General features: G+C 35.1%; 1 protein-coding gene across 13 annotated transcripts in view; it reads right to left on the bottom strand.

Moving 5' to 3' along the window:
- Larp4 (La ribonucleoprotein 4) overlaps positions 1–27,369 on the bottom strand; it is a 68,235-nt gene that overhangs the window by 21,299 nt on the left and 19,567 nt on the right. For 10 of the 13 annotated variants that reach the window (XM_046435602.1, XM_058576440.1, XM_046435606.1 and 7 more), the window contains exons 2-8: positions 21,301–21,448; positions 20,529–20,684; positions 17,912–17,987; positions 13,645–13,781; positions 12,176–12,279; positions 9,010–9,120; positions 7,307–7,360 (exon numbers count right to left, since the gene is read on the bottom strand). In XM_046435602.1, coding sequence (XP_046291558.1) covers positions 7,307–7,360; positions 9,010–9,120; positions 12,176–12,279; positions 13,645–13,781; positions 17,912–17,987; positions 20,529–20,684; positions 21,301–21,448 — 786 coding nt within the window. Of the gene's footprint in view, positions 1–7,306; positions 7,361–9,009; positions 9,121–12,175; positions 12,280–13,644; positions 13,782–17,911; positions 17,988–20,528; positions 20,685–21,300; positions 21,449–23,500; positions 23,624–27,369 lie in introns of those variants that run through there. The other 3 variants (XM_058576442.1, XM_046435603.2, XM_058576445.1) reach the window with 3 other exon arrangements.

Below are 27,369 nucleotides of genomic sequence, written 5' to 3'. Positions count from 1 at the left end.
CACTTGACTATCATGCAAGAGAAACCATGTTCAATCCTACCATGACAATACACAAATAATTAACATCTAGGAAAAAAATGCTCAAAATCACTAATGATCAGAGAAATGAAAATTAAAATCACAATATAACCCCATATACCTGTTAAAATGGCTGTTCTCAATAAGACCAGTATTGAAGTGGATGTAGAGAAAGAACTCTTGAACACTATTGGTGGAAACCTAAATTAGTAGAGCCATTATGGAAAACAGTTTGAAAAAGGCCCTTACAAGTTAAAAATAAGCCTGGGGGTGTAGCTTTGTGATAAAGAACTTGCCTAGCATGTGTGAGACCCTGGGTTTGATCCCCAGCATAAAAACCAAACAAAAACTCAAAATAAAAACAACAAAGGAAACCCCCATACATTAAAAAAAAATAAAATTATTTTTATAAAATCATAAATTAAATTTAATGGTCTCACCACAAAAAATAAGTACACAAGGCAGATGTTATTAGACTGATTTATTCATTTCATAATGCATATGCTTATTATGATATAAAATTGTACCTGAAAAATGGATACAATGTCAATTATACCTTTAAAAAACTGGAAGAAAAAATGCACATAGCTATTTAAGAACAGTAATCATAAACAGAATGGGAAATGAAGATAAATTCTCCTTGGGCTAGGGCTCAGTGGTAGAGTACTCGCCTAGCATGTGCAAGGCACTGGGTTCAATCCTCAGCAAATTACTTATAAAAATAAATAAATAAAATAAAGGTATCATGTCCAACTACAACTAAAAAAAAAAAAATCAAATAAATAAGTCAATAAAAATAAAGGCATTGTGCCCATCTATAACCAAAAAACTTTAAATATTAAAAAAAAGAAGAAAAGAAAAAAAAAAAGAGAAAATAATCCTCCTCTAAAACACAACACAAATACAGGAACAATTCAACAGTCCATCAATCATGGTGTATGCACATGATATTCATCAACTATGAAACTTAGGTACTTCTCTAAATACTATTTTGGAGTGATTTCCAAAAATATACTATTAAGGGAGAAAAAGAAAAGGTAAGGAGGAGAAAAGTTTATGTAGTAAGGCTATTGTAAGATGGGCATATGACACTTGGATATACAAATATTAGTATTTAACATACTGTGTTTATGTGCTCAGATTTTTTTTAAATAAAATCTATTTTTTTTAAAGACAGAGAGAGAGAGAGAGAGGGAGGGAGGGAGAGGGAGGGAGAGAGAGAGAGGGAGGGAGAGGGAGAGAAAGAGTTTTTTAATATTTATTTTTTAGATTTCGGCGGACACAACATCTGTTTGTATGTGGAGCTGAGGATCGAACCCGAGACGCACGCATGCCAGGCGAGCGCGCTACCGCTTGAGCCACATCCCCAGCCCCTGTGCTCAGATTTTTAAAAAATATTTATGTATGTGTTTTTTTAGTTTTAGGTAGACACATTATTTTGTTTTTATGTGGTGCTGAGGATCGAACCCAGGGTCTCATGGCATGCTAGGTGAGCGCTCTACCACTGAGCCACAACCTCACCCAGCCCACATGTGCTTAGATTTAAAACAAAAATTAATCTGTATAAGTTACAAGAAAAAGGAAACTAAAGGTTATATCTAATTTGTTATGTAACAAAGAATTGCTAAGTGAATTTAGCCCATAATAAAATAAACAGCTGATTGTATGTATGTTCCTTAGAAATCATAGGCACAAAATATGGCAAGATAATTAACACTCTTCAATTGTTTTCAGCATTATATTGCTATTGATACTGTTATTCTGATGTTTTTGTGTGCAATTATGGAATAGATTTAATCAGTGATTATATTAGTGTCACAGACATCCAAGATTTCACACTAAAGAAATGAGACACTGATGAGACTGAAGAAATATAAACTACATTGCCTGAAATTAAATGGAAAGCTTCAGCACAAACTCAATGTACTTTTTCTCAAAAAGGGCTAGAGAGCACATGTACCTTAGATTTACCCAATACAAAAGTTGAAACCAGCAAGCCACTAAGCTTCTTGTGCCTAGCCAGTGGTACACAAAATATCATTTCCTCATAAAGGAATCCAGGGAACTGGAAAACATGCTGATTCCAGGTCTTTGCAGTGGTATTACAGAAAAGCCTGGAACACCTTGTCATATTACTAAGCAGGGACACTACTGAAAAGTACCAGAGCTGAAACAAAAGAACTTGGGAGATAACTCAGAGAGGCCAAACTCAATGTGAAAAATAATTACACATTTTTAAATACTCAGAATAAAAAAAAGAAAGGTCACTTTTTTTCCTTTCTTTTGGAGTACAGGATATAGAACCCAGGTCCTTTGTGTATGCTAGGCAAGTGTTCTACCACTGAACTACATTTCCATCCCCAACATATCATTAAAAACAAAAACTGGTAATAAAGGCTAGCAACAACCATTTAGCATGCATTTCACACATGAGCCGTACCTCAGGACAATGGAGATGAGGGTAAGCCTCTAATAAACAGAAAAGAAGGCAATACGTAAAAGGCACAATCTAAGTCAATGACACCAGCAGCTAGTTTTAGTTCCCTCTCTGTGATATTCTGATAGCAAACTCAAATCTGATCAAGATTCTTGATCAAGGTACCAATTTGCATGAAATACAGGAGGATAACAATCACATTAAACTACACTCAAGAAATCATTTAGCAAGGCATTCAAAATGGGTGGAGAATGTCCGATGAAGGGGTTGCTGAGGAAGAGGAATGTTCCAGCAGTCTATTAAAATTTATAAATGCAGATTATAAATAGAAAGAGGGCTGGGGATATAGTTCAGGTAGAGTGTTTGCCTCATGCACAAGGCCCTGGGTTCAATCCTCAGCATGGGGAGGCCAGGGGAGGGGGAGAGAGGGAGAAGAAGAAAGAGGGGGTAAGGGAGGGAGAAGGGGAGAGGAAGAGAAGGGGGGAGAGGGGTAGAGAGATGGGGTAGGAGAGGGAGTGTAACTAGCAAAATATAAGGATATGAACATATACCAGCAGAGCATTTGCCTGGCATGCATGAAGCCCCGGGTTCAGTCCCTACTGCTAGAAAATAAAGGGAAAAAAGTATACCCTAGAGAAATTCTATAAGACATTCTTTATTTTTAAAGAATAGTTTAAAAAATTTTTTTTGTTTTATTTTTATGTGTGTTGAGGGTCAAACCCAATGCCTCACCCGTACTAGGCAAGCGCTCTCCCACTGAGCTACAAGCCCAGCCTCCAACATTCTTATAAAAGAAAAAAAAAAAAGGATGGTAGAGCATTTGCTTACATGTACAAGGTTCTGGGTTCAATCCCCAGTGTGCGAAAAAGACAAGGGAAATCAAGAAAATACAAACACTGAGGATTACCTGATAATAGTCAAAAAATCAGTGATGATGATACTGTGGCTATTTTGGGGGTTATACTTTATTGTTTTATTGATATAGCCTAAGCATCTAAAATATGGCTGTTTTTTTTAAAAAAAGAATCCCTATCCTTTAGAACTACTAACGTTAAATTTTTTTTAAGGTTCTAATTTGAGCCATTTTATTAGCATACAAGAAGGTGTATTATTCACATTTAAGCTTCAGTTCTTCAGAAGTGAAGCATTGGTAGCATTGTGCATGAAGCACTTTGAGATCTCAGAGTAGGAAATTAAGTACAGAGTGGAGGTCTTTTTTCTTTAGTTTTAGGTGGGCACAGTATCTTTATTTTATTTTTATGTGGTGCTGAGGATCGAACCCAGGGCCTCACGCATGCCAGATGAGTGCGCTACCACCTGAGCCACATCCCCAGCCCATTAATTTCTTTATAGATGAAATTAAGTGTGGAATTTATTTCCAAATAATTTTGTTATGTGCACTTTACCACAACAGAAAAAAAAATGGGTCATAGGTACATAGTGGTTTATTGTACTATGTTGTCCACATTTATGTTTGAAATTCCTGCATTAAGTTTACTTAAAAAGCCAAGCATGATGATGCATGTGTGTACAGCTACTTGGAAGGCTAAAGCAGAAGGATCACAAATTTGAGCCTAGCCTTAGCAACTTAGTGAGACCCTATCTCAAACATTTTTTAAACAAGGAGGCAGGACTTGGGATTTAGTTTAGTGTTCCTAGGTTCAATCTCCAGTACCTAAATAATTAGGTAAACCAACAAAAATTGCTCTAACACATGGCAAATTTTAAATTCAGACTATGTAGTGATAAACTGCTTTTGGGCGCTCTTAATAAAAAAAGTATGTGGCTAATAAAACCTGTGATATTCATTATTAGGCTGCTGAAATAAAGTTTGGCAATTTCTGCAACAGAATTAATAGATGTTAGAGGGTGGACTGGGGTTGTAGCTCAGTGATAATGTGCTTGCCTCTCGTGGAAGACATTGGGTTCGATTCTCAGCACCACATTAAAAATAAGATATTGTGTCCATCTACAACTTTAAAAATATATATATTAAATATATATTATATATTAATTTAATAAAATTTAATTTTATTAAATTAAATTAAAAATATATATACCCCCAATATATATATAAAAAATAAAAAGATGTGAGAGGGTTAGATTAGGAACAAAAAGCCACACCAAGGTGTTGGAACTTGCCAAAAGAAATGAGAATATCATTAATTTATTGGTTAAGTTGAGGACAGTTGGCAGTTTCACCTTATATTTATTCATTATTGTGAATAGTAGTACAGTATTCATTCTGGTCTGTTGTGTGTGTGTGTGTGTGTTTAGGGTGTTTTTTTTTTTTTTTGGCGTGTGTGTGTGTGTTGCTAGGGATTGAACCAAGGGCATCATTGAAAACAGCAAAGATTTTAATCCAGCTATTATAAATGTATTTATAAATAACATACAAATTGGAGGCTGGGGATATAGCACAGTTGGTAGAGTGCCAAGGCCCTGGATTCAATCCCCAGCAGTGGGGTGAGGTGGGGGGAACCATAAAAAAATTATGTTAATTGGCTGAAGTTAGAATGCAATCTAAACACATGAAAATTTTTTAAAATAGAAATTCTAGAATATAGCCTCTACATGTTCAGACTGAGGGTCTAGCTCAGTTGTAGAGAACAAGCGTAGCATGTACCAAGGCCTTATGATTCAATTTCCAGTAACACAAATGGTTTGACTTATTTAAGCTGAGAGCACCATATAGGATTTCTGGCTCTGGCATTTTTCTTTCCAGGTATTAGGCCATTTGGTTTGGATGGATGGCATAAATGTTAATGTGCAGGCAGGGGATGTGGCTCAGTGGTACAGCGCTTGCTTCATGTTCAAGGATTTGGCCTCAATCTATACCATGGGAAAAAAAAAAATCAAATCAAATCAAAAAGAGGTGATGGAAACTAAAGTGAATTTCTTGGCAAGAACACTGCTATGTGAAGCTAAAAAAAAAAAAAAAAACATGAAAAAAAATCAAAATGGTAGAGAGGAAAAACAAAACACTACAGTGAAAAAATTTTTATTACTATACCTGAAATTTCAGCAAAAGAAAAAAGAAACGGGAAGTGAAGGAATAATCAAACTACAGGTTATTTGCAGATTTCATCATTTCTCATGTTCATAATCCAAAAGACCCACCAACCATTAGATACAATAAAGGTGCTCACCAAGGTTGCCGTAGACTATAACATTAAACAAAATAAAAAGAAAACCCTAAGATACCAAAAATAACCCCCCCATCTCCACCCACCGGTGGGACAAGGACAAACAAAAACATAATTTTAAAAAATTATTTTTTGGTGTTGATAGACCTTTATTTTATTATTTATATGAAGTGTTAAGAATCGAACAGTGCCTCACATATGCAAGTGCACTATGACTGAGCCATAACCCCAACCCCAAAAGCATAATTTTTAAGAAGGGCTGGAGCTGTAGCTCAGTGGTAAAGTGTTTGCCTGGATGAATGATGCCCTTGGTTCAATCCTTAGCAACACACACACATACACACACAAACACAGCAGACCAGAATGAATACTGTACTACTATTCACAATAATGAATAAATACAAGGTGAAACTGCCAACTGTCCTCAACTTAACCAATAAATTAATGATATTCTCATTAATTCAAATAACTTTTGAAAATTGGCACTGGACAAATGTTTCAAAATTCATATGGAAAATTAATGGTTTCAGAATAGCCAACATAACCCTGAAAAATAAGAAAAAGGAAAAAGAACTTATATATGGAAATAAGGATATTGCACAACTATGGCAATTAAAAAATATTAGTATTGGTTCAGGAAAGTAGAGATGCAGAAAACAGGAAAAAGAACCTGAAACAGATCTCAGAGATTTAGCACTAACCACATTGTAAAAGAATAAATCAGTCAACACTTTCATGTTGAGACAATAGTATTTTCATTTATGTTAAGAAATGAAATTAGATTTCCATTTCATACTACTAAGATTTAGATCTTGGTAAATACTAAGTCCTAAGACCTAAATCTGAAATACAAAACCTTGAAGCTATTAAAAGACTCAGAACATTTTCATAGTCTCAAAGTAAAGAAGGTGATAATAATAGGAGAGCATCAGAGGCAATGAAAATAATTACAACTACCAAATAGCTTATTCGTAACATGAAAACTAATAACATGACCTACTATACAATAAGGATGATATTAAATATGTCAAATTCTTAGAACGCGGGCTGGGGTTATGGCTCAGAGGTAAAGCGCTTGCCTAGCATGCGTGAGGCACTAGGTTTGATCCTCAGCACCACATAAAATAAAAAAATAAAGATATTGTGTCCACCTGTAACTAAAAAAAATAAATACTTAAAATAAATTCTTAGAACATGCCTGACATATACTTCTTAATAATATAACATACTAATTATATGAAAGCAGGTAGGTTATTCTCACTTTTTGCACTAGTAAAATGAATACGGGTAGCACAGGTAGCAATGCAGAGAACAGTAAAGTGTAGCAGTTACGAAGCTACTCCAATTGTTCAAACAATAGCAATAGTGATGGAAAGAAGTTTGAGGGTAGATTTCATAGGACCCAAGAATAGATAAGACACGATCAAGTGTCATCAATGACAATTCCTAGGTTCCCAAATTGTTGAATGTTAATGTGGGAATGCAGTCAATTGAGATGAGGGTGAAAGTACTAAGAATGTTTTTTATTCCTGTTGTTAAAGTTCTATCAACTAAGAATCAAATAATACAAGCCAAAAATATCTTTTAAATTACTATTGGTTTTGTAAAATATTATTTCCATGTTTTTTAAAATTCTTAAAGGACAACAACAACAACAAAAACTGTTTCACACCATTCCTCTACTGTATTTACAAATGTTTCTTACCATGATTGGCTTGCCCTGAAACGTTTTAACTTCTTCTCTTAAGTATTTAAAAGCCTGTTAATGAAGCAGAAAGGAACTTTCATAAATATTTAGACATTTCATTAAAGCTATTTTTATTCTATCAACATTTTGGGATTAGCAATTGTTTCCAAATAAAACAACAGTCTGAAGGTGACAGAATGAAAAAACAAAGAAAAAAAATCTAAGCCTTTCTCAGCTACAGTTCCAAGTATGGATTGCCAGGCATGGTGGTGCTTGCCTGTAATCCCAGCAGCTTGGGAGGCTGAGGCAGGAGGATCTTGAGTACAAAGTCAGCCTTGGCAACTTAGTGAGGCCCTAAGCAACTCAGAGAAACCCTATCTCTAAAGTTCAAAAAAAAGCTGGGGATGTGGCTCAACTTGAGGTTCAATTCCCATTACCAAAAAAAAAGAAAGAAAGAAAGAAAAGAAGATCTAGTATAGATTACCACAGACAAAACACATCAGATTCAAAACAGAAATATCACTAGATAGCAATTTAAAAACTATTCAGATAATCTTCTAAGACAATTAAAAATCTTGTTAACTTTACAATGCAAACACAGCTATATTTTTGTTTCAAAGGAATATTATTTCTCTTAGCTTTAAGAGGGAAATGTTAACAACTAAGAGTAAAACATTAAAGTCAAATTTCAACATTTTAGAAATTACAGGTCTACCTACTATCTACTAGAAATACCAACAATTGAGAACAGAGCTCCCAATCTCCACAGTAACTTTGATAAACGTAATATACTATTTATTTTTTTAATCCAGGGCCTTGTGCATGTGAGGCAATCACTCTACCAACTACTTTTTTTTTTTTTTAATTTGACAGGAAACAAACAGTTCTTAAATGGAAACTAAGGAAGCTTTATGAAGATGACCAAAAAGGATACCAGTTAAGCAAGAGTAAAAAGGTGACCAAGGCACTCATAAGTTTTTAAAAACACCCGTGTAAAGCCACTGAGGTGGTGCATGCCTGTAATTCTAGTGGCTCAGGAGGCTGGAGAACAGGAATTCAGAGTCGGCCTCAGCAAAAAAGCAAGGGGCTAAGCAACTAAAACCCCATCTTTAAATAAAATACAAAATAGGGCTGGGGATATAGCTCAGTGGTTGAGTGACCCTGAGTTCAATCCCTGGCACACTCATAAATAAATACAAATAAAAGCACCAGTGTATGCACATATTTTTTCTTTTAAAAAAAAATATTTTTCAATTGTAGCTGGACACAACACCTTTATCTATCTATCTATTTATTTATTTTATCGAACCCAGGGCCTCGCATGTGCTAGGAAGGTGCTCTACTGCTGAGCCACAACCCCAGCTCCTTCTTTTCTTTTTTTTTTTTTAAACATATTTTTAGGGGCTGGGGTTGTGGCTCAGCAGTACAGTGCTCATCTATTATGTGTGAGGTACTGGGTTTGATCCTCAGTATCACATAAAAATAAATAAATAAAATAAAGGCACTGTGTCCATCTACAACTAAAAAAATATTTTTAAAAAAAGTTTTAGTTGTAGATGGACACAATGACTTTATGTATTTTGATGTGGTGTTGAAGATCAAACCCAGGGCGTCACACATACTAGGCAAACACTCTGTCACTGAGTGTACATTTTCTTAGTTAACATATACTGTGACTTCTTTTACAACCAGGACTACAACAAGAAAAGTTTTCTCCTTACCTGTTGTGCATCTGTGTCTGACTGAAAAGTGATATACCAGTTGCTATTATGTGCAAACTCACAGCTTATCACTTTGGGGCAGTTTTCACTTTTAAACAAAGCTTTCACTTCCTAAAAAAGAAAAATCACAGTCAACTTTTCTTTTTGATTTTCTGGTAAGGTTGAGCACTTCTTCACATCTTTTGGTCCTCAATCCCAAGTACAAATAGAAAACAAAAGATATTTACACTAAAACTCAAGAGTGGTCAGTTAACATTTAAAGATACTTAATATAAAGAAACAACTGAAAGTAAAAAAGTATGCATACTTTTAAAGTATACATACATACATACATACATAAAGTTAAAGGAAAAGAAAGAATATGCATTAAAATACCATCAAAAGTCACTGACTTAAGCCCCAAACCAACCCATGTTCAAGTTATTTTTACCAACTCCATTTTTACCAATGAAGTCCACTGAACCTACTTATTACAAGTATGAAGAGAAATGTAATAACCACCAAAAATTTCCAAGTAAGAGAATATGATCAGGTTAAACTGCACCCACAAAATATCAAAGCATCATAATAGGCATCAATTTTTTTATATTTATTTTTTAGTTGTAGTTAGACATAATACCTTTATTTATTTTTATGTGGTGCTGACGACCCAGGGCCCTGCATGTGCGAGGTGAGCGCTCTACCACTGAGCCACAAACCCAGCCTCTAGGCAATTTTTTAAGATAAAAGCTGACGGGAATATTGATGACAACAGTGAAGCCTAACCAATGTACTTCAAATTTTTAAGACACTGAATTTATTTATTTATTTATTTTTAATATTTATTTTTTAGTTTTCAGCGGACACGACATCTTTCTTTGTATGTGGTGCTGAGGATCGAACTTGGGCCGCACGCATGCCAGGAGAGCGCGCTACCACTTGAGCCACATCCCCAGCCCAAAGACACTGAATTTAAAAAAGAATGTTCTCATTGTGATAAATGACATTGCAGGGCTGGGGATGTGGCTCAAGCGGTAGCGCGCTCACCTGGCATGCGTGCGGCCCGGGTTCGATCCTCAGCACCACATACAAAGAAAGATGTTGTGTCCGCCGAGAACTAAAATAAATAAATAAATAAATATTTAAAAAAAAAAAAAAAAAAAATAAATAAATGACATTGCATCAAATGTCTGAAATTTTAAAAAGTGGAAAACCATCAAGTTCTATAACTTTTGTGAAAGTGGTAAATTATCATCAACTTCAGTTTAGAAAATCACCATGTAATCCCAAAATTATATCACTGAAGATCTGTATGAAACTATTAGGTTGCCACTTACTACTGATCTTTACTTTTAAAATACCATCAATACTATATATATTTCTTATTCCCTTAAAATGTCTAATGAATTCATTTTAAAAGATTTTAATAAAATGCCCATTTTCCACTTTCATCATTCCACAGTAAATTATGTTCACAGATTTACTTTTGCAAGCATTAAGAGGGGAAGTCTGGACTTAGAGTAAGCAAAAATTTATTTTGCCAGGAACGTTAAAGGGTCACTACCTCGACTACTCATTTTAATAAAAATTTCAGTGATCATTGCCTACATTTATTTTATCTGGCTATTTTAATCATCTATACTTCCTTTACTTTTTTGGTAATATTGTTCACTATCACCTTGTTTTATTATGTACGTAAACTCTTTATGTATTCAGAATAAAAATTAAAATAAATACAAAATTAACAAAGAGTATTTTATGTACCAGGTCATTACTCTAAGTTTCAAAGATCTTGTGACAGTTTCTTTTCTAATTTCTCTCTGCTTCTTTCTCTGTTTAGGAAATCTTCATTCTAGATACTGAATACTGAATGACTTTGGGTAAAAAGATTAGCTACTAAGGCATCATTATTTACTATGTGGCAAGGGACTAAAAATTCTAAACATAGCTAATAAATTACAATAAACAAGTTAATGATCAATTCTCAACTTTTTAGATTTAGTCTTAAAATAAACACAGTGGTTAAGAAACACAGGCTTCTGAATCAGATGATCAAGTTTAAATGTAGACTCTCTCATGTAACTGCCCATTTATCCTTGGACAAGTTACTCAACCACTTAAAGATCAGTTTTTTTTTGGGGGGGGGGCCTGGGGTTGAGGCTCAGCAGTAGAGTGCTTGCCTAGCACGGGGAGGTGCTGGGTTCGATCCTCAGCACCACATAAAAATAAACAAACAAAAAAAATAATAAAAGTATTGTGTCCAACTACCCCCCCCCAAATCAGTTCTTTATCTTAAAACAAGTTATAAAACCCCTGGCTTCTCATTTTCCCCTGCACTGGGGATTGAACCCAAGGGTATTTTACCACTGAGTTACATCCCAGTCCTTTCTATTTATTATTATCTTTTTTGAGTAGTGGGGATGGAACATTTTTATTTTTTGAGTCTTGCTATAAATTGTCTAGCATGGCCATGAACTCGTGATCCTCCTGCCTCAGCCTCTGGAGTTGCTGGGATTATACAGCATACACCACTACGTCTAGCTCAAACATTATATTCTTATACCTGTATCATACCACCTTTATGACTACAGCTTTGCTTTATATTTTGCTAACCAACAGAGTTGATCTCACATCATTAGTACTTATTCAAGATTCTTTTTATCCATTCTTCCAGATGAATCCATAAGTTCTCAAAATAGCCCATTTATAATTTATTAATTTATTTTTTGGTACCAGGGATTAAACTAGGGACACTTAGACACTGAGCCATATCCCCAGTCCATTTTGTTGTTTTTAAAGACAAGGGTCTCATCTTACTACATTGCTTAGGACTCACTAAGTTGCTGAGGCTGGCTTTGATCTTGCAGTTGTCCTGCCTCAGTATCCAGAGTTGCTGGGATCACAGATGAGTACCAGTGCACCCAAATCCCCATTTATATTTTAACTGTAATTGAGCCACACCAAAAAACTCAGAATTTGATTCACTGCTTAGCCTACCCTTCCAGAACATAGAATTATATGTTTTTCTCCCTCTGTTTTTCTAATGTCAGAATTATCAAAACAAATTAATATTTATCCTATAGACAGTAACTAACACAGGGCACTGTCTTATGTTTTGCTTATGTACCTCCTCCAATTTAAACAGTTAAAGAACATTTAACTTACAAATGATTAATGAATGATTTACCTCTACTGGTGTTGTTTCAGGAATCTCTCTGAGAATGACAATACAACGTTTATGACTTGGTCTCACCTTCTCACCCTTCTCATCAACTTGTACCATAGGAGAAGCTGAAATTTTAAAAAGTGATCTCATTTGTGACAGGTGGTGATGTTAATAACACCATTAAAAAACCATGCATTTTAATTTCCATAGAATACATTAGCAGAGGCTAGGTTAATATAGCAAACATAAGTTACAAATTTTTTTTTTAAAAAAAACAGAGGTTTATATGCAAAAAACATTAAATATTCAGAGTATGTACTTTGGGGGTTGGGGATGTGGGTCTGGCATGTGTAAGGCCCCAAGAAAAAACAAACAAAAGAAACAGAGTACATACTTCAACTTAGCACTGTGTTGACGCTAAAAAGAAACCTTTGGAGAGCATGAAGCACCTATAATTATGATTTTAATTAATTAATTAGTTAAGGGCCTCATCTAAATATATTTACTTTTATATTCTACTATAAAGATCTAAAACCCATTTAGATGTTGGTTTTGAGGAATCCCATTGTCAAAAGTTTTATTTCTACCTCTTTCAGAAGATGTCACACATTTCTCTGAACAGGTATACAAAATTAAAAACAAAAACAAAACTGCAACCCAGTTAAGAGTTCAAATGCTTGAGTTTTAAACTAAACAGGAATAGGTCTATTTGCCAATCTTCTATGTAGATAAGACTGAGTCTTTTTCAGAAATGATGTCTAGACAAACCAATTAGAAATTTCATAAATGGTGGTAGCCTACTACGAATGGAAATCCTCTATTTCTATAAGACTCTTACTACATTTTTTATACTAAATTTTTGCATATTTTGAACACATTTCACATAAAAGTAAAGATCTGCCTTTATTCAGTCAAGTAGTTTGTTAACAAAATCTACCTGTTACAGCAAATATTAATATAAGACATAAACACCACTAAAAATTCTTAGAGCCTCAACCAAGAAATATAAATTCTTTACCAAATTTCAGAAGTATTTGTCAAACTGTAGGTCACAACTCATGTGTAAGTCACAAAATCACTTTAGGACAAAAGAAATGAGTTTGTTGCAAATATACAGTATTAACTTGTAAAACTGACATTTCAATTGTGTGTAGTAGATATGTGTCGAGTTTATCTGACTATAATGTAAACATTCACCTTACGTAGGTTCAAAAGTTTCAAACAGATCGCTTTACAAGGTGTTAGGAATAAGCTTTCTAGTAGCCCATGAAATGAGATTTGATTGTTTACACTTGCTAAATACAACTGACATAGAAGCTGTATACATACACATATATACCATCCCGGCCAGTAAAATATTTTATTAGAAAAAAATAGAAATAAACAGTAAGATGAGTTAAAACAATTCCCTGTATCATAAAAAAAAATCCAAAAAAAATATTTAACTTCTTAAGTTTTAAAAATAAGCTAAAAGGTTATTATTTACATACATCTCAATACTTCAAGAATTAGATCAGGATCTGTGGTCAATTTTTTTATCTCTTCCATGTTGGCAATTGTCCAAATTGGGACGAACTGATCACTATCCATCTGAGATATCAAATAAAGATCCTTTGACAAGTTTTCTCTGAAACGAATAAACAAAAGCAATATAACAAGCAATTTTTAAAAAGCATCTATGGAAAAAAATGTACCTTATTCACTTTTGTCACTATGTCTAGGGAAACAAAATTATGCTATTAGAATTAACATAGTAAACGTTGAAAAATCCATTTAAAAGTTCATGTTCAAAGATACCAACATAATATACATTGGTAATCTTTCATAAAGTTTCTGGATCCCTAAATATACTTGGCCCCATAGTTCTGGACAAGTGATTTTATTGAATTATATAAAAAATGCTTAATATTAAAAGGCATATTACAAAGTATTAGATAGAGCATAGTTCCATTTTATACACAATTTACCATCAATATTAGAATATGCATATGAGAATTTTTCTAGGTACAGAGTCAGTACTGGGGATTGAATGAACCTACAGCCTTCGGCATGCTAGGCAGGCACTCCTTTTTAATTATATTTCAAGACAGGGTATCACCAAAGTAGCCAGGATAGCCTTCACCTTGAAACCCTCCTGCCTCAGCCTCCTGAGTAGCTGGATTACAGATGTGCCCCCATTGAGCCTACCTGGAGGTTTCTAAATGTATAATCTGCATTTATTAGCATGTTTAACCTTTGTAACTTAAAATATATATTTAAATGAAGAAAATAGTTTTCTAAGATACATTTTTAAAAAAGATACAAATACTTCTATCTTACACATACAATCTTTTTTAACAAATTGAAATAAATTAAATTCCTGTCTTTTTATTCATATCAAATATTCTTTGAAGCAGACTAGCAAAATTTGCTAGAAGTTTGTGCTTAAAAGCTCCCTTCTCAGATGCCTGACCTAACTGCCATATTTAAAACCACATAGAGGGGCTGGGGATGTGGCTCAAGCGGTAGCGCGCTCGCCTGGCATGCATGCGGCCCGGATTCGATCCTCAGCACCCCATACAAAGATGTTGTGTACGCTGAAAACTAAAAAATAAATATTAAAAAATTCTCTCTCTCTTAAAAAAAAAAAAAACAAACACATAGGCACTTTGGAATTTCTTTCCTTTGCTTAAACCGTACTTTTAAACTTTTTCCCACAGCAATGTTCAAACATATTACTATAAACTACTTAATTATATTGCTTATTGTTTCCTGTCCCCACACCAGAATATGGGTTCCATGAATGATATTCCTTTGTTCAGTGTTTAAAAACCTTGTGTCCAGCTGGCTATAGTGGCCCATGCTTGTAATCCTAGCAAATCATGAGGCTGAAGCAAGAGGATTACAAGTTCAAGACCAGCCTCAGCAATTTAGTAAGACCCTCAGCAAATTAGGGAGGCCCTACTATATCAAAGCAAAAAATAAAAGGATGTAGCTGGGCTGGGGCTCAGTGGTAGTGCACTTGCCTGGCATGTGTGAGGCACTGGGTTTGATTCTCAGTACCACATATAAATGAAACATATTAATAACATCCTAATCAACAAGAATAATGAATATACTTGAAAATTAGATAACCATAAACAATTTTTGCACAACTAAAAGGCTGCAGCCTAAACCTACCCTGTCTTTTGGCAGATCTATTATAATATAAATCATGTGTCAAAATTTGCTATTAAACTTTAATAATAATACCTTTGGGGCTGGGGATATAGCTCAGTTGGCAGAGTGCTTGCATCGCATGCACAAGGCCCTGGGTTTAATCCCTAGCACCACCAAAAACAAAATCACACCAAATAACCAACCAACCAAACAAACAAAAAACTACTATACCTTTTCAGAAGTAAATAAAAATAATTGATATAGCATCTCAGACTTACCTATTCATGAATAATATTTGACATATATTAATGGCAAGTTGTTTTTTGTTTTTTTTTTTGGAGGGGTAGGGGGTGGGGCCGGAGGAGTGCTGGGGATTAAACCTAGGGGTGCTTAATCACTAAGCCACATCCCCAGGCTGGCCCCAGTTGGCCTTCTGCCTCAGCCTTGAGTTGCTGGAATTACAGGTGTGTGCCACAATGCCTGGCTTTAATGGCAATCTTGCTGAGCTACAAATGATAACCACCTGGCTGGTCTGAACAGCATCACAGTCTTAGACATGATGTACTATATCATGTGCAAGAGCTCCTACTACCAACACTAAAAAAGCTTGGATTAATTACAAGAATTATGTTTTGAAAGATAATAGGAGAGGTGTGGAAGCTTCAAAGACAAAAACAACTAATATTAGAAAGACCTTATGGAGTGCATTTGCATAGAGGAACTATACTGAGCAAAAAAGAAGCCAGCAGAGCTTTAGGCAGTTATGTATAGTTATGAAGTGTATATAATTGACACATGATTAACACTATGAATTAAAAATTACATTAGTTCCCAAAACAGAGTTTCCTGAGTTCTAAGGAATATGAGAGATTGTGAGCCAGGCTGAAAAGGAAAAGTAAAATCTGTGTGGTCCCAATGGAAACAGAACCTGCATGAAACAAGTCTCCCCAGCAAAGCATTTGCCAGATGTAGGTTGTATGGGTTAAGAAGATAAAGAGGTAACTTCAAATCTCTGAAACATTAGTGATGTTCCTAATGAAGAGAAACTGGAGGAACTATGTCTAATTAAAATGGCTGCTCAGATTTGATCCAGTTCAATTCCTGACTAGATTAAAGCAATCAATATTTCATTCTATCTGCCTAATAGAAGCTTAATTCTTGTCTAGATTGGAAAATTGTTACTTACAGCTTACATACTTCTTATATATGTAATGCCCAGCATACAATCAACATTTGTAAGACATGCAAAAAGGCAAAAAACTATGGTGGAGGATAAAAAGAAAAACTCAGACAACAGATGCAGACCCACAAGTGGTCTATAGAAAAAATATATATATACATATATATTTTTTGAGATAGGGTCTTGATATTTGTGCAGGTTGGTCTCAAACTCTTGATCTTCCTGCCTCAGCCTCCCTAGTAGCTAGGATTACAGCCATGAAATTGTACCCAGCAACAATAGGTAAAATAAAGTAACTATTACAAGTATGTTCTAGAAAATGAATTATATCATAGGCAGAACTATTAGAGAAAAAAGTCAGGAGACTCTTGCTTTCATCCTGCAAGCTATACAAGAATGTAAAGAGGATAATAAGAGGTCTGGGGCTGTGGCTCAGAGGTAGAGCGCTCGACACCACATAAAGTTGTTGTGTCCACCTACAACTAAAAAATAAAAATAAACAAATATTTTGTTTTTAAAAAAGAGGATAATAAGATAAAGGAGTTATTTAGGATAAAGAATTAATTAAACATGGCTCAAGAGTTCATTATGTATAAAGAAGTTATGATGGGAATCTCAGTAGTAGAGCACTTGCCTGGCATGTGTGAGGCACTGAGTTCAATTCTCAGCACCATACATACATACCTAAAAACATACATGCATACATATACGTACATACATAAAAACGGGCACTTTACCTGAGCCACAACCCCCAGCCTCATTTATTTTTCATTTTGAGACAGCCTTGCTAAGCTGCCCAAGTTGGCAACTTGTGATCCTCCTGCCTCAGCTTCCTGAGTCACTGGGATTACAGGTGTGTGCCAAGGCATCTAGATACATAAGACATTGCCTAAATGGACTCTGTATTTAACAGAAGACACTGATAGTATATAATCCCTCTGGCTATCTCCTTGCTAAAAATAACTATGTTCAAAAGTTACAAGAGTCAATTCCTAAAATCAAAGAAGTATTTTCCCCTACCTCTCCATTAATTTGTCGATTCTTTTTTAAGTTGTAGATGGATACAATATCTTTTAAATTTATTTTTCATGCGGTGCCTCACACTTGCTAGGCAAGTGCTCTACCACTGAGCTATACCCCAGCCCTAATTTGATTTTTAATTTTTGTTTGATAACTACTTTTGAGAACCCTGAGACTGAATATGTTCATAGAAAAAGTATCTAATAGAAACTTCATTATCTTTCTACTGATAACAGATTCTTTGCATATCTAACTGGAGATTACATCTTTAAATTTAGATTAAAAATATACCACAAATGATACCAAAATACAGTACTACAAATAAATGAGAACCAACATTCTTCTACTCTATTTCATAGGTATTATACTAACCAAATAACTCAAAAAAAGGAAAAATATCAATAAAATTGATTCTGTACCGTGAAAAACAGAATTCTAATTGTTTCTTTAGACATTCTTTTAGGTCTTCTGTAGAAATTGTTGAACTGCTTTCTCCTGATAATAGAAAACAAGAGGGGGAAAAGTTAATACCAAATTATTGTAGGTGATGAAATTTATGTATTGTACTCAAAGTCAAAAAGTATGCACAAATTAAATTTTACCTCAAAAGTGTATTTTTAAATAATATTTATAACAGATTAAGGTCCAATTTCTTCGAATCTTTTTACAGATAAATTTCATATTAGTTTTAAAATTATTTTGCCAAACAAATAAAAAAAAGAACCATTAATACCAAAAGCGCTTGACTACTACGTTTTAAAACACTGCATTAAACATTAAAAAAAACTAACAACTATTTATTTCTTTAAGGGGAACTCAAAGTTGAACAAAAGTAACAGTAATCTAAATTGGAAAACAAATTGGCTAAACCAACTGGGACATATTTATATAATTGTATTTCTCTTACTGGTAGTAAATCTGATTTTAGCCTCACTCTTCAAACTCTAAAAAACTTTTCTTCTTCATTCTATGATTTTAGAGTACTATACCTTCCTACTTATATTTACAGCATTCAAACATTCACAGGATCAGATCAACTCTCTTAATGGCCTTCTGTGCTTTCTACTGTTTAAACACAGTATCTGAGCCCTTTTCTCAGGAAGCAACCATGGAAAAACTGCCACTCTAAATTAGAATCTTACACCATCTTCCAGACTAAAAGCATATAATATGTCCTTTTCTTAAAAAAAAAAAAAAAAAAAAAAGCATTAATGATAATAGAAACTAACTTTTCTCTAAATAGAGACAATAGGATGAATAGGAAGCTGAATTATCTTTGTCTATGATTTTACCACTAAATTGTCTTGTTACTAAAGAATCAAAGTTACATATTTAGTTAACTTCATTAATAATGACTATAAGAAGCATTTTGCCAGGTGCTGTAATCGTAGCAATTTTAGGAGGCTGAGGCCCTAAGCAACTTAGCAAGACCCTATCTCAAAATAAAAATAAAATGGGGTGGGGATGTGGCTCAGTTGACTAAGTGCCCCTAGATTTCATCCCCAGCACACCTCCTGCCAACATTCTATTTCTATGTATATATAATTCACCCGTATGCCAGTTTAATAAGCTATCAATTTGGTTAGCCTTCCGATGACCATTATAGCAAACTCTAAAACACCAAGGGGTTGTCACATCACTTAAACTAACTCCATGTCATGTTCAAAATGGATAGTGGTTAACTTTATTAGAACTACAGGCTAGAAGAACTCCCAATCTTAAGTTATCATGTGAGAATACCTCATTTCAGAAATTATCTTTTAAACCAATGGATTTAAAAAATGTAGTCTGAATGCCTATAATAAGGTAATGAGGACAAAAACTTATAGACCTTGCCTGAAGAGCTACATGAATGTGGAAAACAAATACCTTCTCCATATTACAATTATTGTTCAATAAGACCCTTTAAGCTGGCATGTTGGCACATGCCTTTAACTCTAGCTACTCCTGAGGCTAAGGCAGGTGAACAATGAATTTGAGGCCTCCTGGGCAACACAGTAAGACCCCATGTCAAAAACTAACACAAAATCTTACATCTTAGAAAAATAAAGGTAGCAAATCCAGCTTTTTGATTCATTTTTAGTTTCTTTTGAAAATTTCATCCACCATAAATTCAAGTGAAAACTACTCCATTTCAATTAAAAGAATGTACAAATATATATATATATATATAGCCTACAGGTTAAACTGCAGTGGAACTTGTGTGTTTAGTATGATTTTTTTTCTTAAAATTAATCTCAGCTGGGCATGGTGGCACACGCCTATATTTCCAGCGACTGAGAAAGCTGAGGCAGGAGGACTGCAAGGTTGAGACCAGCCTCAGCAACTTAGGCCCTAAGCAACTTAGCAGGACTCTGTCTCAAATAAACAAACAAACAAACAAATAAATAAATGGATGGGAAAGTGGCTCAGGGGTTGAGTACCCAGGGCTCTGTCTCAAATAAACAAACAAACAAACAAATAAATAAATAAATGAATGAATAGTGGGCTGGGGATATGGCTCAGAGGTTGAGTACCCTTGGGTTAAACTCCCAGTACCCACCCACCAAAAAAAAAAAAAAAAAAAATTCAGCAATTGAATATCTATCTATCTGACAAAAATGACATGAAAATTGACAGAACTTGTAATGACTCTAACTAAGTCCGAAAAACTTAAACTTATGAAAGGTTGCAATTTAGGTCTCTTAACTTCCTTCAGTAGGACCCTCATAAAGTAAATATTATTTTTAAATTATGTATTTCATGTTTGGGTATTTTTAACATTCACCTAACATGTAAGAAAGTTTTTCAAAGAAAAGAACTGAATAATACCATATGTTTATCATAACAATAACTATGAAAGGCTAGAATATTAAATTATCTTTTTTTTAATATTCTTTTTTTTAGTTTTCGGTGGACACAACATCTTTGTTTTTTGTATGTGGTGCTGAGGATCGAACCCGGGCCGCACGCATGCCAGGCGACGCACTACCGCTTGAGCCACATTCCCAGCCCTTAAATTATCATTTAAAAAAACAATAAAACAACAAAGTTTACCAGAAACATCATATATTTGGTAACTCAGCTCTTCAGGTCCTAATATCATTCCATCAGTTGATTCTTCAATGCCTGTAGTGTTTCTTGTGGTTTCACAAGATGGAGAATACATTACTTCATATTCCTTACACATATCTTCTGAAAGCTCAGCATTTCCTGTATTCAAGAAAAAATAGTGAAAGTAAATAGGAATTCTTTAAATCCTACCTTCAAGAATTTTGGTCAGTACGTCTTCTACAACACAATTTCAATGAATTCTACCAGTCAGAAAAAGTTTCCCGTGGTTTTAAGTTAACAGTATTTCCTCAAGGGAGTAAGGTTTCACCATTATAGATATGGTAAAATGATTAACAATAACTAAACTCATATAGCACTAGCTATGTATCTGACTACTCAAATGAATTCTATCCACTTAATTTTCAGAAAATCTTATGCTATAGGCAATTATTATTTGATTTACAGATAAAAGAATATGTAAGCACAGAAGTCTTTTGTCCAAATTTTAACAATGAGTAAAAAGCAGAGCCGATGATGGCAATTCAAAATTAACTTATAAACCAATTATAAATGATAAGTATATTATAAATGGGTTAGATACTGGACCCAGTCACAGATACTACTTCAAATAGTGACGATATATACAAACAACACATAAAATATTTACAAATCTATCTTGTAAACAATCAAAGGATGTATTCCAAGTTCTACAGACTGGTTTGGCATTACCATTTAACTTAAATGTAATTTTTCCAATGAAACATTTAGGACTTACCTTCAGGATGAGACCCTGATGTGGCTGCTGTTTCATGCCAAGAGCTTTCAGTTCCATGAGCTACAGTAGTGGCATCAGGAGTTCCAGGAGGAATTTCTTGCCATACTTTGGCATTAGGATTTAAACCAGTTCCTTTAGATGTTACCTGCTAAATAATCAAAAGATCTATTTATGAATTTTAGAAATGGGAGTGAAATTGTAAATTTATACAAAAGGTTTTTGCATTACTTAAATGTGAAAAAAAACCCAAACAGTATTAAATAATTTAATATTAAATAAATATTATAGTTTCTGATCAACTTTGAAAATTAATATTGAACTCTATTTATTTTTGTGATACTAGGGATGAAACCTAGGGGTGCTTTTCCATTGAGCTAAATCCACAGCCCTATTTTTTTATTTATTTAGCCATGCCTCATGCATGCCAGGCAAGTGCTTTACCACTGAGCCACATCCCTGGTCCTTTTTTATTTTCAGTCATGTTCTCACTAAATTGCCCAGGTGGGCCTCGAACTCACTGGGATAATAGGCCTCTGCCACCAGATCCAGCCCAGAAAATGTAATAAAAAATATGTATCTTTGTAGAATACTACTAAAATACCCTCTTACACGATATACTTGACAGTTACATAAAAATTTATTCAAAGTACTACTATATCTTCAAGATATTAGTGTTTATCTAAAGCAAACTTTTTGAGTTATCTACAGCAATTTTCCAGAATATAATTTTTATTGTCATCTAAGTTGTGACAGAGGCCTCTGAGTCTGAATGATTATCACTGAAAATGTTATCAAGTCAAGAACTGTGGTCTGCTCTCTTCCATCTATCCTTAAAGTGTATATTCTCAGTGCCCACAACGTAATTATTTAAAGCATTACCATTTAAAGAAATCTTTTTTTTTTTTTAGAAAGAGAATTTTTTTTAAAATATTTATTTTTTTTTAGTTTTTGGCAGACACAACATCTTTGTTCGTATGTGGTGCTGAGGATCGAACCCGGGCCACACGCATACCAGGCGAACGCGCTACCGCTTGAGCCACATCCCCAGCCCTAAAGAAATCTTTTGCGTGCATTATTTAATCACAAACACAGAAGAGACTGAGCATGGGGGAAGAAGAAGAAGGGAGAAGTCTATGAAAAGATGGAGATGCTGAGAAATGAAGAGGGGGTGGGATGCACAAATAACACTTCTCACTTTATTCAACCAAATGACAGGGCTTGATCCTTCTCAAGTATATAAGGACACAGAAAATTTCATTCCCTTTCTAGAATTTACTTTTGTCTTTTCTGCCAAGGTCCCACCCCTGGATCGTAGGCACCAGAAGATGGATCCACATGGCAGAAAATTAATGAGCCCAAGGTTATGATCTACAGGTAATAGGGATTCAGCTTTCATGAAAACTGGCAAATGCTGAACTATTTATTAGGTTGTCATGAATTCCCTATTGGTCCTGGCTCACAGGGCTTAAAAAAATAAAAACCCGCTTTTTTAAAAAATATTTTTTTTTAGTTGTAGTTGGACACAATACCTCTATTTTATTTATTTATGTTTATGTGGTGCTGAGGATCAAACTCAGGGCCTCATGTGTGCGAGGCAAGAACTCTACTGCTGAGCCACAACCCCAGCCCCAAAACCAGCTTTTTAAGGTATCACCAACACTCAAATATGCTCAACAAAGATAAAATTTAGTGGATGGAACTGCAGAACCCCAAGGCAAAATTGCTGATTTAAGACACAGCTTCTGGGCTGGTTTGTGGCTCAGTGGTAGAATGCTTAGCCTGACACATGTGAGGCACTGGGTTGGATCTTCAGTACCACATAAAAATAAGTATCCATTTATATAACTTTTAAAAAAAGCTTCCGGGAGGCCTAATTACATTTTCTGTATTTATTTCTGCAATTATGTCCCATGAAATTCCTCTGCACTCTAATAATAAACCCATTTGTACTCACGTTTCTTTTTGAGTTTCCATATGGTACAACTAACATGACTTATATGTAGGGAACCAATGAAACAATAGTTTAATTACACTCTACTGCTTGCCTAATGTTTTCTAACCACCATATTTCAAACACTCTACCTCAGAGCTACATGCTTACTTAACCCTTCATGTTTTTTAAAAATTGGGTTCTTTTGGTTCATCAACCAAAAAATGTTTTTAAACTTAACACAGGAAAAAAAGAGACAGACACAAATACCCTTTTCCATGCACAGGTCCACTCAATATCTTAGGAGCCAGGGCTGAAGCTTTGAAATTGCAATGGTAGTAGTGAGTAGTTTATCACTGACATAGTTCAGAATTTCCTGTAGTAGGACAACAACAAGCATATACCTTTCAGTCAAGTTTTATTACTGTATTAAATTTCTCTACAGCTGGGCTGAGGATATAGCTCAGTTGGTAAATGCTTCCCCTGAATGCACACAGGCCTGGGTTCAATCCCTAGCACCACACACACAACACACACAGGCACACACAAAAATCTCTACAGCCAATAGCTGCCTCTCCAGCTTCCTGCCTGCACCAAGGCAGTACTCCTGCACTCTGCTTTTGATAGGCACTGATTGATTGGTGATTATGATTTGGAAATTTAGGTACAACATAACTTCAAATTCTCCCTCTTTCCTCAATTCTGATAATACTAGATAGGTCTACACCCAAGAAAACAGCAGGTATAATAGCACACTTTTCAGAAAGAGGTATCAAACTTCTCAATCTTTTTTTTTTTTTGGTTGTACTAGGGATTGAACCTGGGGCACTCTACCACTGACATGCATCCCTAGTACTTTTTATTTTAAGGCTGGGTCTTATTAAGTTGCCCAAGCTGGCTTTGGGGATGACAGACGTGTGTCACCATGTACAGCTACAATAGTCATTTAATGAATAAGACCTGGATGTGAAAAATATGCAGTGGAAGGGTCATTTACTTACAAGAAGCACCCCTGATTCACAGGATTGCTATGCAAAGTTGTATAGGGCTTTAAGTAAAGCAAAAGAGTTATTTCAGTTACTATTTAAACATATAATGATTGAGGCCCTAGAATCACATATGAATTCCAAACAGCTCTTACATGAACTTGGAATAATGTAACCCTGAGAAAAATCTCTCACCTAAGCCTAAATTACAAATTGAGGTAAGAATTCTTTATTTTAAACATTAAAGTACATTAACACTTGAAAAGCAGTTAACATTCGTATAAATATTTTATAAACTTTTTAATAAAGCATGTGGTTTTGAATGGAAAGCAATTCTGCTCTTACCCTCAAAAGTATACATGAAAACTAATATGTTTCATCAAAATAACTACGAGATGAAGTTCAAGTTAAACTTATGTCACAGAGGCTGGGGTTGTGGCTCAGTAGTAGAGCGGTTGCCTAACACATACAAGGTTCTGGGTTCGATCCTCAGTATCACATTAAAAATAAATAAATAACATTATTGTGTCCAGCTACAATTAAAAAATATTTAAAAAAACCCTATGTCACAGAAAATTAGCTTTAAAAATAAGACACATTGCAAAAGACGATTACTATAGAATAATATAAAACTGCAACAAGAAAATAAAAAAATATGACAAAGAAAGCAAAAATCACAAAGGAAAAACAACTTTATTTTTAACTATGGAACACCAAGTTATTATGAGTAGCATCCCAATTTTCAGAGAGGTAAAAATGAACAAAAATATGCATTTTAGAATCCATTGAAACTATATACTTTGAAAAAGGCTTTCAAGTAACGGAGGGGAAAAATGTAAGCACCATAACAACAGCAGCAAATGTAATAAGCAATTCTGTAAGCTAGGCAAGTGTACTAAATGGACTTTTTTTTTGGGGGGGAGGGGGGTACTAGGGGCACTCTATGACGTCCCCTGACTTTTTTGAGTCAGGATTCTACTACATTGTCCAGGAACTTGTGATCCTCCTGCCTTAGCCTGAGTTAGCTGGACTACAAGTATGCACAACCATGCTTGACCCATCTCACCAAACTCTTGCAACAACACATTATAAGCACTCCTATTTCCTCTTACAGATTAACCCATTTTGAGAGACACACAGGGAAAAAAAAAAAAAGACAGACATGGACGTGGTCCTGAATTTGATCCCTAACAAGTGGGTGGGTGGGTTCGCTCTTAAGCATAGGACAGAAAGACTGTTTGAAGTCAGGATCAAACCCAGGAAGCCTGACTCCAGAAAATCTTTATATTATCTTCTATTCTTGCTATGTGCAGGACTGAAAGACAACATACTCCCTTTTCAAGTATACCATTAATTCCAATTCTTTCTAGTTTGCACTATTGATAACAAGCAATGGCTTTCAGTCTAGTTGCCATTCTTCATCTTTTTTACTGTTTGCTTAATCATTTTTATTATACATTTTTAGTTGTAGTTGAAAACAATACCTTTATTGTATTATTATTTTCATGTGGTGCTGAGGATTGAACACAGCACCTCACATGTGCTAGGAGAGCACTCTACCGCTCAGCCACAACCCTAGCCCTCTTTTTTTAATTGTTTTTAGCTGTAAATGAACACAACACCTATCTATCTATCTATCCTAAGGATTGAACCCAGTGCCTCACACATGCCACAACCCTACCCCTTGCTTAATCTTTTTAGTGATATTCTGCCATTTTTTTATTGGCTGCTCAAAATATTACAATGATCTTGACATATTTCATACATTTGATTCAAGTGGGTTATGAATTCTTATTTTTACCACGTGTACAGATTGCATACATACTTCCATACTAGTATCTGTTGTATTCTGCTGCCTTTCCTATCCCCTTCCTATCCCCCCTCCCCTCCCCTCCCATCTTCTCTCTATACCCCATCTACTGTAATTCATTTCTCTCTTTTTTTCCCCTTTCCCCTCACATCCTCTTACACATAATTTTGTATAACAATGAGGGTCTCCTTCCATTTCCATGCAATCCCCATTCTCTCTCCCATTCCCTCCCACCTCTTGTCCCTGCTTAATGGTAATCTTCTTCTCATGCTCTTCCTCTCTGCTGTTCTAGCATAATCTGCTCTAATGCCATCCATTTCCCTGCAAATGCCATGATTTTGTTATTTTTTAGTGCCGAGTAATATTCCATTGTGTACAAATGCCACATTTTTTTTTATCCATTCATCTATTGACGGGCATCTAGGTTGGTTCCAGGTATTCTGCCATTTTTTAAGTGTGGAATACTTAAACAACAACAAAAAACAGGGCTGGGATTGTGGCTCAGCGATAGAGCACTTGCCTAGCATGTGCAAGGCCCTGGGTTTGATCCTCAGCACCACATAAAAATAAATAAACAAAAGTATTGTGTCCAACTACAACTAAAAAGTAAATGTTAAAAACAAATAAAAAACACTGTTGAGACCCACAGTTTAGTGAATGACGCCTGGCATTTTGCTAGAGGGAATGGTTGAAAGGTGACCCAGCTCCGGGGATTAGGGCAGATCCTGCTGCCTCGGGCTCCTGCTACTTTGTAGTTCCCTTCCGTTGGGGGGGGGGGGATTCCCGGGAAGTGTGTGTAGAGTGCAGGTGAGAGTTCCGGAATAAAGAGTTGCTGTTTGAACCTACAAGGTTTTGTGGAGGATTGATTATTTTGTGCCCAGCCAGACTGCGGCAAAACACCACAAAACTGGGACCAGGCTGGAAGCAATTCGAAAGGCTGAGGCAGAAGAATTCCAAGTTCAAAGCTAGCCTCAGCAACATAGCAAGGTGCCCTAAGCAATTTAGCAAGACTCGGTCTCAAAATTTAAAAAAAAAAAAAAAAAGGGGGCTGGGGATGTAGTTTAGTAGTAGAGTACCCCTGGGTTCAAACCACAGTCGTCGTCCCCTACCCCCCCACCCCCCCCCACCCCCGTGCAAAACAAAACAAAACCACAACTCACTTGCCCCAGGAAGTTTCAAAGCTCCATTCTTATACTTTTTATTTAACATCTTTGGTTTGTTTCTTACCTATTTTTTTTTTTTTGGGGGGGGGGGGTGAGGTCTTTTCTCAAGCTTATCTTACTGATTTGTGGTTTTTTTTCTTTCAAAACTAAATTTTTTATTGGTATTCTGAGGATTACAAC

This window comes from Marmota monax, unplaced genomic scaffold (genome assembly GCF_021218885.2).
Source record: "Marmota monax isolate L192 unplaced genomic scaffold, Marmota_monax_Labrador192_F-V1.1 WCK01_AAM20220418_F8-fsc00012, whole genome shotgun sequence".
In the NCBI taxonomy this organism is placed as follows: domain Eukaryota; kingdom Metazoa; phylum Chordata; class Mammalia; order Rodentia; family Sciuridae; genus Marmota; species Marmota monax.
Note: the sequence above shows the minus strand (reverse complement) of the source record. Positions and strands in the feature narration are given on the sequence as shown.